The sequence below is a fragment of the Clarias gariepinus genome, chromosome 14 (assembly GCF_024256425.1).
Source record: "Clarias gariepinus isolate MV-2021 ecotype Netherlands chromosome 14, CGAR_prim_01v2, whole genome shotgun sequence".
NCBI classification, from domain to species: domain Eukaryota; kingdom Metazoa; phylum Chordata; class Actinopteri; order Siluriformes; family Clariidae; genus Clarias; species Clarias gariepinus.
This window is the reverse complement of record NC_071113.1, coordinates 10,314,674-10,335,322: the sequence shown is the minus strand read 5'-3', so window position 1 is coordinate 10,335,322 and position 20,649 is coordinate 10,314,674. Positions and strand designations below refer to the sequence as shown.

Here is a 20,649-nt window from a genome sequence, read left to right as displayed (position 1 = left end):
ATGGTTGTTGCCTAGGTCATACTCTTTCAAAACAACTCAAAATGGCCACTTTTTTTTTTTTTTTAAGATGACCATCGCATAAAATGGAAAATACTTTTTACAGTGTGCCTTTGCCAACATATACATCTAAATATATGTATTTGGACATGACAAATGTTATAGTGATTATAAGGATTTTGTGGAACTAGTAAATGTCAATATATTAGCTTTTTATGAGTTATGTTCATGTATTTTGAACCAATATGAGGAGCCATGAAGTATTAATTGGATAGTACATAATGAAATTTTTTGTAGATTTTGTAGATACTGTTGTAGATGTTGTAGATACATATAAACAAATACCAAATGTTTAAGAAACATGCCTTTTCAAAATAATAAAATAATGAATGTTTTTTCGGTAGCAAAATGTTAAACGATTAGATGTATAGAATATGACATAACCATTAATTATACGTAGATTGAAAACCTGTGCAGGAAGGGCATTTTTGCATTTTTGTTGCAGCATGGGCTGGAAGGTGCTGTAAAGTGTTCTGGTTTTCACATGCTCTGGAACGAGGCCTTGTGTTCTAAGAACATGCAGTGCGATCCGCTCACTTGCTGGGCCCAGGTGTTGATGAATTTCTTTGTTAGCCTCTACAGATGTATATTTAAAAAATAATAATTAATTTAAATTGGAGAACTGAATAGTTTTGGTTTAGCACACCAGTTAATAAAACCTGCAAAGTCACCAAAGTCAGAGAGCTGATATTCCCGGCCATTAAAACTTAAGGTGTTCCCGTTGTCCTCAGATCTAGGAGGAGGCACGCCCTTCAGACGTGCATGGTGCTGAAGAATCTGTGATGGCTTCCACTGATCTCTCCACTGATTTGGCCCAGATCTGTTCTCTCAGAAATAACATATCTGCAGGTCAGAGACTCATTCATGATGATTAATTTAATACCCAGTGAAGCTACCAAATATGTTTCAAATCAATTCATTCATTTGATTAATTTTAAATTATATTAAATACATAAAATACATTTCTTCAGTCTATCATGCCATTGATGTTATTACAGAACTCTGAACTCTCAACAAGGCACAATCAATTTAGCAGGCATGGTATCAGAATATCATCAAGTGCTTTTAACGTGGTATTCTATACATTTTTACTGGTTTCATATACTTTTTGTAAACTGATATCAGGTCTATCTTTATTTTAAACCCTGATATGTTCAAATTGACTAGTTAATTTCAAAACAAAAGGCAATATCTGTAAGCCAGTAAGTCAGTATTTGCCTCGTATGCACATTGTGTATTATTTTTGGTTGAGGGAATCCTTTGTACCTTTGTACCTTTTTTTGCAAGATTTTTTTAACTATAAGCTAAATGGCATAGTTTATGCCACAGTGTGCTTTAAAAAAAACAAATATAAAATTAGTTGCCAACTACTTTCATATTGGATTTTATTAATTTCGTCAAAAAGATTTACGCAGCCCAATTTGAAAAAAACAAACAAACAAACAAACAAAAAAACATACAGGACTGTGTATATTGTTTCTTACATGCAATAAGTCTGTGGCAGACCACAGTAAGATCCGAAGCGAGAAAGTAACCGATTCTCCAGGTCAATCACTGTCTCGCCTACTTTCTCATCACGAGTAAGAAGATCAAAGTCATAAAGGGAGATCGTCAGATCTTTTTCTTGTGGGAGGAAGCATGACATCTCAAACATTCTGTCGATAAGAAAATGTAATTGTGGTAAACTATAATGACATGACGAACAAATGCATGAATAACTTTAATCCTTAAACACATACACACACACACACACACACACTACCTTCCAAACACTGGGTTCACAGTATTCGGTATGTAATTGTCTCTATCATCAATGGTCTTCCTTCCTAGTGCGATCTTAATGTATGGATCACACTATATATAAAACACATTAAGCAATGTTTAAAAGAGTGCATCATACAAAAATGGATTTAAAAAATGGTGTGATTTAGATGAAATGCTTATTTTGGTGTTAAGGAGCATGACCAAACGCTTACTAAACCATTGTTGTCTTTGGGTTGCAGGTCAACTGCTCTGATCACGTAGATCCTGACGATACACTCCTGAGGGCCACTGTCAGGAAGTTCTCTAAACTGCGGTGGAGGTAAGGGTACGGCCGGGTCATCTGAGAGCGGGTAGAGCTTGAAGGATCCCTAAAGAAAAATAAACAAATGGTAATAAAAACATATAGGAATTTAAGAAAAGTAAATGATATTTTCTCTAGAATGTATTCTATCACCATTCAAACATCCTTTATCCTTTATATGCAGCAAGTTTTTACCTTAAATTCTCCGACCACAGAGGGATCGTCCTCACCGGTGTCTGTCTTTCCGCGCAAGAGTTTAAAAGTGTTACAGAAATCAGTCAACCCCTTATATTCAGTCATGTTTTCAAGTTCACAGTTGAAAACCTGTAACAATATGCAATATACAGAAAAATGTTTTATCTCTGCTTGTTTTTGGACTACAGGCTTTTGGACTAATTGTTTTGGAACTACAGGCTTATAATGATCTGAGCTGCATGTGAAACACCTTTACACGCTGTCTGAGAGGATTGCTTTTTTTTTTTTTTTTGCCCCTAATTTTGTTGTGTCCAGTTCTTCCCTATCACTAGGGGGCTCTACATTAAGCTACTACCACCACTCAGTCGGGAGGGCGTAAGACTATCACGTGTTTCCTCCGAACCGCATGTCGCCAGTCGACGCCATCTTTTCGAACTGCTCGCTTACTGTTGGGGTCCGCGTAATACACTCAGAGGACAGCGCTATCCGCTCCTTCTGCTTTCATGAGCTCACAGACATCCCTGATTGGCTGTAGAGCCATGATTACTGTGGGAACACTAAGTACCTCTCATCCCAATAGAGAGAGCTTACCTTAAGGGTGTCATATCCTTTCTCAAGGTATGGGCCACATTTCTCATGTTCTCCATTTGAAGCATAAAACTTACTCCACCAATCAATCTCCTCTTTCTCCTGTAATACAATGTAAAAAAAATAATCAACATGCACTATGGAATATAGTACCTAATAAGTAAAAAAATAAAGTGTAAAAAAAAATCACCTTCTTTTGCTGTCAGGTTATTTTAAAAAAACAGAAAAAGAAGAAATGTTAAACATTAAATGAGACAAAAATCTAAGTACAGCAATGTGCTAGTAAATAGATGTGGTGATTGCTCCCAATTTCCAAATGATTAAAGCATTGAAATTTGGGGGAAAAATGAGGTAATTTAACATTCTTATGGAGTGTTTTTACAGTTACCAAGTAAAAAAAAACATTGAATTTCCTTATTGTTCACATCTTTTACACCATACATACATGGAGTGTAAAAGATGGGGCCAACACTGATGAGAAGCCATGCATAAACTGAAAGTCACAATGCTGACAGTAAAAACATGCTCATAGACATGGATGCCCTAAAATAATTTAGGTTAAGTAGTGAGTCTAATGCCAAATACTTTACCTGTGTTTCAAGAAGAGGCCTTTCCTCCATGTTGATGCGCAGATCCTGGGAAGTCCTTGCCATCAAAGCCACTGCCAGAAAAATATATACTATAAGTTCAAAAAACACTTGTACAATACAATGTCCTACAAAGACAATACCGCTTTTAGATGGTTAAAATATACAGTACATCATCATACCTTTCGATGACATAGCCACTTCAGCCACAGCGCTATACGGGTCACATCTGTACTCTTCCAGTGAGTCAATAGTGCACTGACCTACTACAGGCTTCCGCCCAAATGTCCTATGATCAATAACTTTCAGCACAATTGGAGGTGTGTACATCTCCTCCTGGGGCAAAAGCTTCAGGATCAAGTAACAGATTGCTTCAGAGTCGTATTTCATTATCATACAAACGTGTTTGCTCTCTCTCTCAAAAAAAAAAAAAAAAAAATCCACACAAAAAATAACATCTTACCACTTTCAACTGTAGAACACTTCCAGGGAAGTTGGGGCTCTTTTTCATGTTCCTGATGACTGCTGACTGAATCCGCTCGCCTCCACACTCCACCACCAAGCTCGGGGAGGTCACAGGTGCCAACTGGTAGGTCTTCATGTTGCGCAATCCCCATGCCCGAATCTACACAAACAACATCAAGTGATTTAAAAACTAATAATTGCAACGTTTTTCACAAAACACAAACAAAACATGCTAAAGACTCAAATATGGTTGCAAAAGTCCTAACTTAAATCAAATAAATATTGTAGCATATTGTATGTAAGTTCAAAAAGATTTAAATCATAGTTTACCTCTATCATAGTGAGCTGCACTACAGGACGAACCCCCTGAGGCACCATGAACAGCATGTCTCCTCTCTTTGGTGGGACAAGGGGAAGTTTAGTCTCATTTCCCTGAAGAAAATCATAGAAATAGTACATTACAACTACACAGACTAAGTATATATTCAGGATGGTTTATACTTCCTTAGCAGGGATTGGATACTGGTACCTTGTTCCTTAAAATGAGTTCGGCGGAAACCAGGATTTGTCCAGCAGGCACTTCCTTGTTTATGACGGGGTACCAGAGAAGCTTAGGAGATATATCCATGGCTGGGTTCAGTTTCACTAAAGGCAGGCAGCTACTTCTGCCCAACAGCTCGTCTTTGCCCTGGAGCAAATTATGTTCATATTGAAGGATGCATGAACTTATCTTACAATACCGTCCGCTGATTAAGTATTCACCCTATTTAACTTTTAAAAATGTTTAAATTCTGGATTACCTTACACTTGTTAAAATAGCTTAGGAAGTGAAAAAGGACAAACCACTTGGTCACAGTCAAATATCTCTGCATATAGATCCTGCAATAACAGAAAACTGAAAATTCTTAAAAGATGTATGTGAGTCATTTCTTCTTCTTTTTATTATTATTATTTTTTTTTTACATTAAAAGTGACAACAGAGTAAACAAAATCTTACTTACGGTCAAAAGTACATGACACATTAGGTGTATTGGCTCCAAACAAGTTACTGGCATCTGATTTTGATCCCTTGTCATCCGCTTTTGCTTCCTTATCAATTCCCTGTAAAGTAAATCAAATACAAAACCCTAAACCATGAAATATTTATTATAAATAATTTAAATTTATTTTACTCTGTAATTTAGTGCTGGCATCTTTGTTAATTTTACTTACCAGTGCCCCCTCTGGTTCAAAGATGGCTGACGCTCCAATGCTGTCAGAAGGTTCCATCTTCCTTCTCCAGCGGCGGCGACGGTACAAATCAGTGGAGCGCTCATTTTGATGGAACTTCCATCCAATGAGAAAAGAAAACTCCCAACCTTCTGGATGTCCTGTATCTTTCTTCTAGAATTTTCCATCAAAAAGGATTTATTATCAGGCAAATACTATGATTAAATTACATCTGATTTACTAGAAAGCTGATGTACCATACCTCAGCAGCTAATGCACCAGCAGCCACCTTTTTACGTGGTCGGATTTTTCTTCTACGGCGATGGACATGGTACGTTTTCTCAGCTGCCACCCATGACTTAGGCTTATCATCAAGAGGAATGGTAATGCCATATTCCCAACCTTTAACCAAATATTCACATTTAGCATTTGATTCCAAAACCCACATGTACAGACAAATCTAGTATAATTAATTTTTTTCTAAGTCACGTAGCCTACAGTACAGTGTGTAAGGAAGCTAACCTCTCTCATCCACTGCCCGTTTTTTATCAAGGGTCCACTCTACCATCCATTTCCATCCACGAGGGCACTCTATCTCCTCTGAGGAACGAGCGTTCTCTCCATTCTGTAAGCAGGTATGAAACTCAGAATTCTCATAAAATATTTGTCACATAATTAGTAGTTATTTCTACATCAAAACAATTATTTTAAAGCATTCGGCACAGCTTCAAATATCTCTGCATTAAACTGTTAATGCTTTCAAGCATATTTGCACACCCCCTGGACATTCTGTTTCCCTGATGCACAAGTCACTTTAAATATGTGGATATGTAAATCATTACACTTTCAGGCACATTTGCACACCCCCTGGACATTTCCATTTATATTCAATTTAATTCCCACAACAAAATCCATAAATTCTATATTTCTATATTGTACAGCTGTTTTTCTTATTTTTCTATATTTTTCATATATTTTTCTTATATTTTACTGTACAGTCATTTTATTTTACTTTATATTTTATTATATTCTTTATTAGTTAAATTTACCTTCTATTTTCTTTTTTATATTTATTTCCTATTTATAGTCTTTTATTTTAAGGTCACAGGCAGTTGTCTAAGCATTTTACTGCATATCATACTATGTATGACTGTGTATGTGACAAATAAAATTTGAATTTGAAATTTTAATTTGTTAAAGTGCAAGGTACTATAACCTGTACAGTATGATATTCTGATATTCGTACCACATCTGTATACGGCGCTGCTGTCCACTCTCCTCCAGGATTACGAGTCTGATTCTCATAAACTTCTTCCACAAACTCACTGTGTCCTGCATCAGCCTCGGTCAGCAAACTGTCACACATATCACAATATGATTATAATTACTATGGTAACTTGTCAATATTAATCTTTTTTGAAAGTGGGCTATCCATCAAACTAATATACCTACCTTTTCTCAGGATCCACAAACCAGTCACCTTCCCAATGCCAGCCTACAGGGGGCATAAAATACTCCTGCTTTAGATTCACTTTTCCGGTTACGTCAGAGAACTTTGGGCGATTCAAAAGACCCGAAGTACCCCACTTGCCTATCATTTTTGCCTGGTTCTCATACTATTAAAAGGGAAAAAAAGTGTTTTTAATTTTTCATGTAGCCCTAACAAAGAGTAAGTGTAATTGTTTGAAATATAGAAATATACATTAAAATATAAATAGATTTACCAGTTCTGCAAAAACAGTAAATGTTCCCTTGGCATAAACATTGAACTTTGTTTTGACTGTGCCTAATCCCAGCCACATATTCACCCGTATTTGTACAGGGATCTTGGAACCCTTGTTTTTATCCATTGGGTACTGCAAAAGAAAATAAGTTAGCTTTAGACAGTGATGCTATTAGCCATCATCCATTTACACTACTACATAAAATACACAAATGTTCAACATTATTAGTTTAGCAGTACTGTAGTTTTGCAATACAATGGCCGTATCAAAAATTATGCAAAAGAGGGCATAACCTTTTTTTTTTTTTCAAATTGACATAATTATTCTTCATCCTGTTCTTTCATCATTTGGGTTCTTCATGAAGGAGGGATGCAGGCTACAGAATGTTTACAGAGATGACACCATTGAAAAGAGCAATGTGCACAGATAGATGAAGTTTAAAGAAGGGGAAACCAGCATTGAAGACAAACCATCTATTCAGAGACCATCAACTGCGATCACTGACATGAAAACGCGTACAACAGTGCACACCTGAATTTTTCAAAGAGGATTCAAGAGATTGGTTCAACGATGGGGCAAATGCTTCAGTTGTGATGGGGAGAGTATGTTGAGTGGTACATTGTATAGAAAAAGAGTTACTCTACCAGCATGTGCAATCTGAACACTATAACAGCAAATGTTGGCGTTTTATGATCTTAAATGCAATTCCACCATCCTTTTGGAACTGATATTAATAGGTTAACTCTCAAATGCTTATTTTCTCCTTTTCTCTCTTCCCCTGTCTCACCTTACACATCTATACAACTTACACTCTTTGTTCTGACCGATTTTACCCGGACATGTTAAAATGATTTATGTGCTTTGAAGTAACAGATGTACATGACACCAGGCATTTGGCCAAACATATACACAGTATAAAAACTCTTATGCTGTTACCAAACAGAGAACTTTCTAAAACCTTTTGTATTACTTTTAGTACAGCTCTTGTACTGTATTGATACCTTTAGAAAGATGGTCTGAGTTTTTCCACAGTACTGGCCACATGCTGCCTCGCTGTGCTCCGAATATAGAACTTGATGAGCTGGAATGCGACTGTAGGCCACCCGTTTCTTTCCCCTCAACATCCAGATAACAACATCAGGCATGCTGTTCTGGGGCTGTAGAGAACATATAAAATCAATGAGTCCTCAGTCCAGCAAAAACAATTTGTTGTGAACAGTTAGAGCACTAGTACAGGAAGGTGTGTAAAGCTAAATTTAAAAGAAAGTAAAAGAGTCATTTAACAGACTGTGGAGAAAAATATCCACCTCCTCAGCTAGTTGTTTAAGTCTGTCCAGCCAGCCGTCAATGGTGGGCAAACTCTCTGTTATGTTAGCGCCCATCTGTAACAAGTGCTCAGCTGAAGTCAGGATGTTCTTCAAGGTGTTGTCTCTGAGCTTCTTAATCTGGATGTCCAGGGCTGTGAGGTTAGGTTTACCCTTCAGGTCTGGGAGTTTGAAGCTAAGGGGATTGATTTTGGACTTTAGAACAATGATGGAAAACCTTCATATATAAAACGTTTGGGAAGAAATAAAAAAAAAAGCCTCACCTGCTGATGTCCTCCATGAGTTGGCTTAAAAGCGTGGTCCGAATCTCATACAGTTTATTGTCTGGGACTTTGGCTAGTATTTCTGTTTTTAGATCAGTGATGTTGTCTTGCTAAAATTGGTAAAAAAGTTGTTGGACAACAGTTTACAATTTCAGCTCAAATTAGAGAGACTGAAGTTAGTAGAAAGTGCACAGTTAATTGTTTAAATGAGTGTTATCTCTCAACAATGCTTAAAACATACCAAACGGTTTGCAATGTGGAGAATGATGTTAACAGCGTCTAAGCGATGACTGATATCTTCCCAAAATGACATGATGGCAACAACAGGTTTTGTGTCAGCCCAGGGCAAGTAGTAGTACTGATTACCTACAGTATAAAGCCAGAATGTAGAGAAAGATTAAGCAGAAGCCAACCTTATTTTATGATATACTCAGGATATTACGAAACCTTGGTTCACTGAATACCCTGGTTCCACAGTATTCTTCAAATATACAATATGCTCTCACTATACCACAATTTAACATAATTTAACTGTATTTTCCTATTTTGCTTGGAAACTAAACTGGTTCAAAAGTATACTCCCAAGGTAACTCAAAACAACCCCAATTGACCTGTTTTGACTGGGGTGGATGGGTGGTCGCAGAGTACAGTTCACCTCTTCTAAATGTAGCGGACATTAATTTATGTCAATGACACCTGACTTTTTTACAAATAATGCACATTTCATTCAAAATATTATAAACACAGCCCAATAACATTTTTTTATTTATTTAATTGTGTGTAATGGCTATTAAAAATAGGTAATAAAAAACGATTATGATGTGGAGGTGAATTGGTTTAGTCTTGACTTCTGGTCGTAAGTGACAGCGTTGGGGGAAATCTGTTGACTGTCGAATCGTCAATTACAAAGTAAACACTGCGATAGAGAAAAAAAGGCCAAAGCTGTCAGGTGCCCAATTTAGAAAAAAAAAAAAAAAGATGAGGAAAAACGGGCAAAAGATAAAGGTATGCAACAATGTTCTCTCTGTATGATTAAGGTATTCATGTCATTATGTTAATTAGTTGTATAACGTTAACTCTTAGGTTAATTATTAGCCTTCCTGCTTACTGTTTGATGCTTGCTATGCTTATCTTGCTAAAAAAAAACACAATAAAAGCCAAATATACAAACCATCACAGAAACTCTAATGGTTTCTATTCAATACCATTATAAACCATTAACTTTTTTCCAGTGAAACTATTACGAAATTCCTTATTGTAGTGTGTTTTGGGCACTTTTCCAATAGAATCCATCATTTACCAGTAGACATTGTCATACTTTTTTTGTATATATATATATATTTTTTTTTTGGTATAATTGTTATACACCATTAAAACCAATACAGTTCCCATTATAACCATTACATCCATTACATTTTCTATCATTTTAGGGCAGGGATCCATAGTTTTTTTAGCAGTGTATACAACATGGATCTAATTAAATTTAACCACAAAATTATGCTTTGAAACAAAACTGTTGCAAGTGCAGTTATTTATTTCCATTGTTTATGTTAATGTTGGCTATAGCCAATATATTTACAATATATTTACAGTATACTGTAAATATATAAACTTGCTCCTGTAAATATATAATAAATAATAAAAGAAATAATAAATCAGACACGACAACAGGTTCGATAAAAGGGGAAGAATCATTTGGACACGAGTAATTCCCATGTCTCAGAAACTCCATGAGATTGCACATCATGGTGTGATACAGGAGCAAGTATATATATTTAAGTATATATAAATCTTTAGTTTGATTTATTCTATATTTATTCAATATTTTATTTGTATATTATTCGTAATAATTTAAAATACATATTTTTTAAATAATACACTGCGTTCCAAATTATTACGCAAATTATATATTTTTCTGATTTTCATACTGTAATTAGTAAATGCAAATAACAGTTGGTATAATTTTCTAGTCATCAACTTTTAGGGTATAATTTAAATTTTATTGAATAACCCTCCTAATGATAATATTTATTTTAAAAATAAAAAACTAAAAACGCACTGTTCAAAATTATTATGCAGAACAGCGTTAAAACATTTTATAAGTTGTAAAGAACTGAAAATAGGCTTTTGTTAAATTTGCAGCATTAGGAGGTCATATTTACTGAAATCAAAAACCATTTCAATCAAAAACATCCTAACAGGGCATGTTACATCTTAACATAGGATCCCTTCTTTGATATCACCTTCACAATTCTTGCATCCAATGAACTTGTGAGTGTTTAGACAGTTTCTGCTTGAATTTCTTTGCAGGATGTCAAAATAGCCTTCCAGAGCTGCTGTTTTGAATCAAACCGCCTCCCACCCCCATAGAACTTTTGAGGATTCTCCAAAGGTTCTTAATGGGGTTGAGTTTCTCATCTTTTATGCCCATAGCAGCCAATGACACAGAGGTATTCTTTGCAGCATGAGATGGTGCATTGTCGTGCATGAAGATGATTTTGCTACGGAAGGCACGGTTCTTCTTTTTGTACCATGGAAGAAAGTGGTCAGTCAATATACTTTGCAGAGGTCATTTTCACACCTTCAGGGACCCTACAGGGGCCTACCAGCTCTCTCCCAATCATTCTGGCCCTAAACATGACTCTGGCACCACCTTGTTGACATGGTGGCCGTCCACCAACCATCCACTACTCTATTCATCTGGACCAACCAAGGTTGCACGACATTCATCAGTAAACAAGACTGTTTGAAAATTAGTCTTCATGTATGCCTGGGCCCTCTGAAACCGTTTCTGCTTGTGAGCATTGGTTAAGGGTGCCAAATAGTAGGTTTATGCACAACTGCAAGCCCCTAAAGAATCCTACACCTTGAGGTTCACGAGACTCCAAAGGAGTCTCCGAGTCAAATACCTGTTTGCTGCTTTGTAATGGCATTTCAGCAGCTGCTCTCTTAATCTGATGAATTTGTCTGGCAGAAACCTTCCTCATTCTGCCTTCATCTGCACGAACCTGTCTGTGCTCTGAATCAGCCACGAATGTCTTCACAGTACGATGAGTTTTCGTGAAATATCTAATGTTTTCATACCTTGTCCAATTTGACGCTTTTCGGCAGCGGAGAGATCATTTTACTTTTCCATATTGCTTGAAACCTGTGGCCTGCTTAATAATGTGAAACAACCTTCTTCAGTACTTTTTCTTTAATTGGGCTCATCCGGCAAACTAATTATCACAGGTGTCTGAGATTTATTTCAGTAATCCAAAGAGCCCTGAGATGCAATACCATCCATAAGTTTAATTTAAAAACTAAACATTTAATATTTATGACACTTACATCCAATTTGCATAATAATTTGGAACACAGTGTATTTGTTTGTACAAAGTACATTTAAGTTCTGAGTAGTTTATTTATTTTTTGCAAAAATTGGTCTGTTACGGAACGACATGTAGTATTACTACAATAAAACGTGTGGTGTGTACAAAATGTAAAGTTTTGTAATTTTTTTTGAGAAGTGGGGGGGTTGGGACGGGGGTTGGATGGTTTGGGGCGCCAGGAGGGAGTCTCGCCCGGGGAGCAAATCGGTGTAGAACCGCCACTGCATCAGGGACTATCTGACCATTTTGATTCATGCACATTTATATTTCATACTAACTTAAATAATTCTTTTGTTTGTCTAAAGCTGTTTTGCGACAATGACAGTTACAGTGGAACCTCAGATTGCGAGTTACGCGGTTTGCGAGGGTTCCACATGACAAGCAAAGATTTGTAATAAATTTTGACTTGAAAAATTAGCAAGTCTTGGTTTACGAGTACTAAGTAACATGTATCATGCATGCCCTTCTTATTTTAACGCCAAACAAGTGAGCCAATGCTTTTTCTCTTTCTTGCGCTGCAGAATTGTGGGTAATCGTTTCCCCTGCTGGGTCTTAGTGCTCGTCTCTTACTGGTATAATCAACATCCATGCGTGCGTACTCTCACACACATACAGACTATAACACTGTGACCACGTGTGTGCGCGTAAAACATATTTTATTTTGAGTTGGTAAGCGTGTGTGTACAACGCACGTGTACTGTTTATTATAACACACGTGTGCGGGGGTATAAAGTAAAAGCAAGTCTCTTTTGAGGCTAAATATCCATTTTCCCTCCCCTCTCTGTATCAGCAGTCATTATGTGTGTGCACGCATAATCTGACACCATGCTCCTTTACACACACACTCTCGCCTTTAAATCCCTTCCTCCCCCCCCTCCTCTCAGCACATACAGACACACACTCTCTGCTCTACACAAAAACTCTGCTCTGTCGCGATTCTTTTTAAAGGTAAAGTGCAGGTTCATTTGTTTTCGTTTTTTTTTTTTTTACTTCACAGCAGTTATTCCATTAGTATGCGCTCGCGCGAGTGTCATTAGCGATGTTCCTTGCTAATTTTTCAGATAATCTTTCCGTTAATGTGTGTATGCACCATAAATTTGGTTTACGAGTGTTTTGTTTTATGCTCGTAATCCAAGGTTCCACTGTATAAGACCAACCAGGACTTTTGATCGTTCAGAACAACTACAGTGGTTAATCAATCGGAATGTAGGTCCTACCGTCGCCGCGCTCGGCGGTACCGTTTGGCTTTGTGCGTTTGCTGGCTTTTACCTTTGAGTGGCGCTATATACTGTAACTACAAGCTGACGCCTCATGCCTTAGTTCATTCTCTGCTGGATTAATGAGACACAGAGTTTTGGAACTGCACGTAGTAGCGGATAAAATCAAGTAAAACATTGTGGTTAAACTAATTTATAATCACAGAACTAAAATGACATGTAGATTTTAAATTAAATTAAATCTTATTAGGATCAAATTTAAACAAAATAAATGTTAACACAGTGAGCCTTTAAATTTTATCACGTGTAATTAGAAAAGACGCGTGTAGGGTTTTGTGTCGTCTTATATCTTGTGTTCTTTAAATTTATAGTAGATTTATTAACTAAAATAAATTACCATAAAAATTATAACATTGTCAGGACGTTCTACTGCGTCAGCTGATGTCGGTCATTCAGCCCCGCTTGTGTTTGTGCGTTATTATAAGAATGAAATGCAGTAGACTGTTATGATCTGTAACGGATTCGACCCATGTTGCACGGGCGGCACCATAAAGCACGGACACGAGGCGAGGTCTTACGGGAAAAGGGTAATTTATTTAGGTAAAATGGGTGAGGAAAGTGTTGAAGGAGGGAGAAAGGAAAGAATGGGATAAAGGTTGTGCATGTGCAGTTCCGGGGGCTGTGCCACACTGGCATGCGGGCACACAGCTGATGCTGAGGGTTGGTGCGAGTGGCAGAACTGAGCACGCGGAGGCAGCGCTCCTGCACGCTCCCTCGTGACGGCGCTTCTCCCGCTGTCGATGGCCGGCGCGAGTTCTCGCTGACGCAAAAACCTAACCACACTTTTCCTTTTCGGCAGCGGGGCTGCGAGGGCGGGCACGGTGCGGGAGTGAAGGTGCCGCGGGAGCTTGCGCAGCTCTTTCTCGCGCTGTCCTCAGCGCGGAGATCAAAGGGCGGAATTCTAGTGTCCTTGTTTAAAGTCCCTGGGCCGCGTCACATCTCCCCACTGACATGCTTTTTTTTATATTCTCCATTACATCACGTACTTCCCAGACCTCAGACAAACCTCCGCGCCTTGCTTTTATAATGCGGAGCAAGCCCGAGATCATATTAACGTTAATTATCGCCAGCCGGCACAAATAGGCGTACCCGTCCCTTTGCTGCCTATTCAGGGAGCCTACGGAGTGAGGGAGTAGTTATAGTAGATTTGGGCGTACACCCATCACACGCGCACGCCGTGGCAGATCATCATAATTGTCCTAAACTTGTATTTCATAAGGTTTTCCGAGCGGTGGTACAGCGCAACGGGGGTCATTATTTACTATTAAACATTAAACGAATTTACAAAACTTAATGCGTGCGATTAAGCGCTGATTCTACGTAGGAAAGTAAAGAAGAGGATCCTGATGCTCAACATTCCGGAGACCAAACCCCATTTAAATTAAATTAACAAATATTGCATGTAAATAACAATAGCCCACGTTTAAAAAAGCATTTTTATTTAGATTATAAAAAAATAATCCTGCATCTGTTTTAGGTGTTCCAGCTGCCACTGTTCTAGAATTTAAATTAAATCAAATCTTATTAGGATCAAATTTAAGCACAATAAATGTTAACACAGTGAGCCTTTTGATTTTATCACTTGTAATTAGAAAAAAAGCGTGTATGGATTTGTGTCATCTTATTTCTTGTGTTCTTTAAATTTATAGTAGATTTATTAACTGAAATAAATTACCATAAAATTAAAATAGTGTTAGGACGTTCTACTGTGTCAGCAGATGTGGGTCTTTCAGCCGCGCTTGTGTTTTAGCGTTATTATAAGAATGAAATGCAGTAGACTGTTATGATTTGTAACGGGTTCGACCCATGTTACTCAAACAACTCAGTTCAGGTGTAAGTAAATGAATAGAAAGTAAATGTCTGTGCTGTTTGGGGGAGGGACGTGCTAATGATTTGGTCGGCTCTGTGTGTGTGTGTGTGTGTGTGTGTGAGAGAGAGAGGGGTGTCGCGGTCGTTTTCAGTGAAACAAAGGCTCAGCTGAAAAATGTTAGGCACATCAGTCACTTAACCCCCAATAAAAGGTATTTGAGTGTTATGATAGTTGTAATATAACAGATGCGCACTGAATACTAAACCTAAACCAGGCACGGAGATTATTGAACCAAGATAGCCCCCATACCTGTTTAAAAAAAAAAAATACCAAAGAAGATTATTGTGTATAGACTGATTAAAAACAATGCAATTTATGCTATCATAAGGAAAATAACAAGTTCTTTGATTCCAATGATTAAAAAGGTAACAATGTCAACTTTAGAATCTAGAATACAGGAGATTAAAATTACACAAATTTAAATCACTGAAAGTCAGCCTCAGATTCAAGAGGTTTTTAAAGTGGGGAGAAGTGCATTTCAGTTCCCCTGAATGTATAGGTGAGAACAGCCGATTCACACCTGGGGAGGGTGAATCATTTGTATTTGAATGTTGTCTGGCATTGTAAAGCACTATAGTGACACTAAAAGAACAACCCAGGATTAATAGGAATTCTTATACTGCATAAACATTATTTAGCACAAAAAAATTCCTCGCGCTCGGGAAAACTATGCGTGCGGTTGAGCGCTTTTTAGACTATAGAAAATTAAATCGGAGGGTTTTTATTTAGACTATTAAAAAATAACCTGCGTCTATTTTTAGGCGTGCCAGCTGCCACTTTTTAGTTAGAAGTTTTCAATACAAAGCTTATAATGCCCACATGACATGACGGAATAATGCACGGCTGGTGATGATTGGGGTTTGTTGGGTTATTGTGGATTTTACTACGTGGTGTGAGTGCAATGGCCATCCGTCTGCTCGCGCTGACTCTGCTCTCCGCGGATGGCCGTACCGCCCCCCTCCCACCTCTCGCTCCTTTGAAGTCCCCGGGGCGCGTTCCATTTGCCCTGCTTGCATGCCGCACTTCCGCGTTGTTGCACGCGCGCTGCATACACAGCGCGTAGTAAAATCCACTGTAGCCCAACAAACCCCGAGTATTTTATAGCGCGGGGTGCAAGCCCGGGCAACGATAGCAACGATAGCTCACCAGTCATGTGTAATTTTGCGGTCCCGCTGCTTTGCATGTCTGAAGGGGAGGCCGCCTAACTAGTGAGCGAGGAGCGATATTGATTTGGGCGCAAACCGTGACAGGCTGAAAAAACTGTGTCAGATTAATGTGCAAAAACTATATAATAAAACTATATAAGACTACATGCCTTTATAAGACTCAACTTTTATTTAAGCGCACTCACAATAACGAAAAAACGTTGTGATTTTGTAAGTGTTGTGATTTTGTAAGTGTTGTAAGCTGCGCTGTTCTGTATTGTTTTTGGTGAACTTGAGCGCGTCAGAAAATGAACGCAAACGTTTTTTTTAAATGGTCAGAGTCAGTCTGCTTGCTGTTTTCCCGACGCGTTCATAATCATTAGTCTACTTCTGCCGGTGCGCTCTGGAAAACTCCATGCATGCGGCTGAGCGCTGATTAAAACTATGGAGTAAATTAAAGAGGAGAATCACGATGCCGAATCAAAGTCCTGAGCCCAAACCTCATTTAAATTAAATTTAACAAATATTATAAGTAAAAAAACAATAGCGCACATTTAGAAACCGTTTAAAAATTCTTTCCGACATGAGTTGGCCCGGTGTTATGCGCAGAGGGCCGGGAGATTTCCTGAAGCTCAGAAATCACTGGGCATGTTTTCTAAATAGCCGCTATCTTTAATAACTGATGGAGGTTTTGAGCTGTATACACACGCATTCCTGCCTAAACAACTCTTAAAACTACACCTGTGACACAATAACAGTAATATTTCAAACATTCTGCAGGCTGATATTTGGAGAAAAGAAAGAATAATGAATAAACCAGTTGTTGGGTCAAAATAACCCAACCAGGTGTTTATTTGTAAACTACATCTTATATGAGCCAACATGAGCAACCCAACAATGTGTTTAAAGTACCTGAAATAATCCAGAACTTAAATAACAATAAACCGATACAGAGATACGCTGTATAACGGTCATTGTTGTATTTACGGCAACGAGCGAAAATGTCACTTTGCGCCACCTGGCGGCCATTTTACCAATGACTTTGAAATGCAACTGATTTATTTTGCGCGACGGTAATAACCATTCCAATTGATCAACTACTGTAAATACTGTTATGAAAGTAAAAACTACCTTTATTTTACCTATATGATACTTCTTTACACTAATGCACTTTTCCCAGTGTTTCATTAGTGCTTGAATACCATCAAGGTAGAAAGTACACCAGAGCAATTATTGGACTGCCTTCTTAATGTCGGAAACGCTGGCCTCCCAGGAACTCCTTAAATGGCCAATAACTCCCAGATGAGTTCCTGTAATGTGTATGTGATGCTCTGGAATGACTGTATATATACACTAACCTAAAGGATTATTAGGAACACCTGTTCAATTTCTCATTAATGCAATTATCTAAACAACCAATCACATGGCGGTTGCTTCAATGCATTTAGGGGTGTGGTCCTGGTCAAGACAATCTCCTGAACTCCAAACTGAATGTCAGAATGGGAAAGAAAGGTGATTTAAGCAATTTTGGGCATGGCATGGTTGTTTTTAGGGTTTAAAAAGAATAGTGTAAAAAGGGAAAAACATCCAGTATGCAGCAGTCCTGTGGGCAAAAATTCTTTGTTGATGCTAGAGGTCAGAGGAAAATGGGCCGACTGATTCAAGCTGATAGAAGAGCAACTTTGACTGAAATAACCACTCGTTACAACCGAGGTATGCAGCAAAGCATTTGTGAAGCCACAACACGCACAACCTTGAAGCGGATGGGCTACAACAGCAGAAGACCCCAACGGGTACCACTCATCTCCACTACAAATAGGAAAAAGAGGCTACAATTTGCATGAGTTTACCAAAATTGGACAGTTAAAGACTGGAAAAATGTTTCCTGGTCTGATGAGTCTCGATTTCTGTTGAGACATTCAAATGGTAGAGTCAGAATTTGGAGTAAACAGAATGAGAACATGGATCTACCATGCCTTGTTACCACTGTGCAGGCTGGTGGTGGTGGTGTAATGATGTGGGGGATGTTTTCTTGGCACACTTTAGGCCCCTTAGTGCCAATTGGGCATCAGTTACATGCCACGGGCTACCTGAGTATTGCTTCTGACCATGTCCATCCCTTTATGACCACCATGTACCCATCCTCTGATGGCTACTTCCAGCAGGATAATGCACCATGTCACAAAGCTCGAATCATTTCAAATTGGTTTCTTGAACATGACAATGAGTTCACTGTACTAAAATGGCCCCCACAGTCACCAGATCTCAACCCAATAGAGCATCTTTGTTATACAAAATATATACAAAATTATACAAAATATAAAGTAAAAATGAAACAAATTCACCTGCACTTTACCTTAAAAAAAAAATAAATAAATAAATAACAGATAAGTGTTTCCGTTTTTGCGCGCAGGCACTGTGTGTGTGTTTGTGTATATGTGTGAAGCTAAAGTAAGAGTAGACTCTTGCTTTCAGCCCCTCATCCTGTTGTTATGTGTGTGCGTTTTGTGTGTATGTTATGTGTGTGCATTATGTAAGAGAGAGAGCGTGTGTGTGAACCGGCACAGTGTCAAATCACGCACGCGCACACATAACTACAGAGAGGGAGAAAATGGATTTTTTACTTTTCTAATAAGACTTGCTTTTGCTTTACACGCACTTTACAGTACGCACACGTGTGTTATAACAAACAGTATACGCGCTTTCAAACACAAAATAAAATATGTTTAACACACACACGTGGTCACAGAGTTAGTAAACAGTACACGCGTGCACAGATGTTAATTATACCAGTAAGAGACAAGCACTAAGACCCAGCAGGAGAGACAATTACCCACAATTCCGCAGAGCAAAAGATAGAAAAACTGTTGGCTCAGTTGTGATCATCTTGCGGAACATTCGCAAACCACGTTACTCGCAATCCGAGGTTTCACTGCACTTTGGAATTCACCCAATTCCACAATATGCTCTCAGCATAGCCTAAAACAACCATCATCGTTCCAGAGCATGCAAATTTTTTTCACACACACCAAGGGTTTAAATTAAAATGATTCTAATGCCACATAATGCTCCTAAGTATACTCATGTATGCTGATGTCCCAAATCATGTTACAGTAGTATTATACTCTTAAACATGTAATTTAATAATTTTTTGTCTATTGTATTCAGAATCCACCCTCAAAACCAGTTCTGATTCTTAAGTAAGTAAATCTATTTATCGTCTTTACCATCAAACACGGCACAGCTGTATTGGGTGGTTGAAACGAGAGGTTTGCATGTCGAGTCCAGAGTGTTGCCATAGTTGCCAATGCTAACTTCAAACTGAATAGGCTCTCCAGGGTCTCGGATCATGGTGGCACTGTGGAACACAGCACATAGGCAGTACCTCCTCTTCCACTGGTATTTCTGTAAAATATATTAATGAATAAAAAGGACATGCAAAACAAACGGGTTGGAGATTATGCGTATCACAAATGCTCAACTGATGTAAGTACCTCAGCAACCAAAATGTCATCATTTGATATGGCCTCTAAGTCATTCTCCTGCTTTCCCTCAAGCTTAGTGGAAAGCTCAATTAGAATGCGTCCTCTGTAGGCTGCCCCTTCCCCCTTTGAGAAAGATTTAAGAATATCACATTATAAGATATAATAAAATGATGATGAAATCTTTAATGATTTTCATAACATGGCCTTCACACGTGCCTTTCCAAAGTTAAGGTCTTCATAAGGATCCATTAAACTTGTAAACTTCCTTGAGCTGCCATACAGGTTAATGTAGCTTGGGCCAAATGCAGGCAGAAAGCCACCGCCAGACTCCCCAATTTCTCCTGTAAGAATGACAGAAATGGTATTTACCCACGGCTTTTTAAAAATGATAAGAGATAAAGGGTTAACCGAGTTATTACGTTCCAGAGACAGGTGCGTGGACTCAGACGTTTAACAGGTGACTTTGTTATATAGGAATGCACTGTTATAGTAGGTATAGCACAGTTTAAGCAAGCTGTTAATGCTAAAGCTATTCCAGGGGTTTATAAAAGGTAAAAATGTGTGTGTAAGTTGTGTGGGGCATGTTGCCTTGAGATTATGAATTTTGTATCTAGATTGGTAATACGTAATAGCATACAATCAGGCGCGGAGGCAGGGGGTGGCCGGGGGGGGCCGTGGCCACCCCCCGCCGAACCCCGGCCACCCTATTGGCCCCCCCTGGTCTGACCACAGCCATCCATGCAACCACCCGCGCGACGCGGAACCTTTTTTGTACTGCCACAGCAATGCCGGACACTTTTGTGTGCGCACATCCTGGTACCGCCAGTGGAGTGGAGTTCTTTTACTGTCATTGAGTGGAGCCCGGTGGAGCGGATATATTTCTATGAGTGGAGTGGAGCGGAGAGGAGTCCAATACCACTGGCGGGAATTTGAAAATGCGACGGAACAACAAATAATTACAGGTAATCTTGTTTAAACACTATTAATCTAATACAAAAGAAAAGATAGTAAAAGTATAAGCAT

The 20,649-nt window shown here is 38.4% G+C and overlaps 1 protein-coding gene across 1 annotated transcript in view; it reads right to left on the bottom strand.

The window, feature by feature from the left end:
- The window catches only part of LOC128541275 (myoferlin-like), a 44,160-nt gene that overhangs the window by 7,470 nt on the left and 16,041 nt on the right, over positions 1 to 20,649 (bottom strand). The window contains exons 17-40 of the mRNA XM_053511624.1: positions 19,843 to 19,967; positions 19,636 to 19,749; positions 19,369 to 19,546; positions 8,720 to 8,844; positions 8,479 to 8,588; positions 8,198 to 8,390; positions 7,892 to 8,047; positions 6,891 to 7,022; positions 6,619 to 6,782; positions 6,413 to 6,521; positions 5,732 to 5,791; positions 4,801 to 4,836; positions 4,487 to 4,645; positions 4,288 to 4,389; positions 3,956 to 4,117; positions 3,675 to 3,840; positions 3,496 to 3,566; positions 2,909 to 3,007; positions 2,318 to 2,446; positions 2,034 to 2,189; positions 1,820 to 1,911; positions 1,542 to 1,712; positions 729 to 877; positions 467 to 633 (exon numbers count right to left, since the gene is read on the bottom strand). Coding sequence (XP_053367599.1) covers positions 467 to 633; positions 729 to 877; positions 1,542 to 1,712; positions 1,820 to 1,911; positions 2,034 to 2,189; positions 2,318 to 2,446; positions 2,909 to 3,007; positions 3,496 to 3,566; positions 3,675 to 3,840; positions 3,956 to 4,117; positions 4,288 to 4,389; positions 4,487 to 4,645; positions 4,801 to 4,836; positions 5,732 to 5,791; positions 6,413 to 6,521; positions 6,619 to 6,782; positions 6,891 to 7,022; positions 7,892 to 8,047; positions 8,198 to 8,390; positions 8,479 to 8,588; positions 8,720 to 8,844; positions 19,369 to 19,546; positions 19,636 to 19,749; positions 19,843 to 19,967 — 3,125 coding nt within the window. The remainder of the gene's footprint in view (positions 1 to 466; positions 634 to 728; positions 878 to 1,541; positions 1,713 to 1,819; positions 1,912 to 2,033; positions 2,190 to 2,317; positions 2,447 to 2,908; positions 3,008 to 3,495; positions 3,567 to 3,674; positions 3,841 to 3,955; positions 4,118 to 4,287; positions 4,390 to 4,486; positions 4,646 to 4,800; positions 4,837 to 5,731; positions 5,792 to 6,412; positions 6,522 to 6,618; positions 6,783 to 6,890; positions 7,023 to 7,891; positions 8,048 to 8,197; positions 8,391 to 8,478; positions 8,589 to 8,719; positions 8,845 to 19,368; positions 19,547 to 19,635; positions 19,750 to 19,842; positions 19,968 to 20,649) is intronic.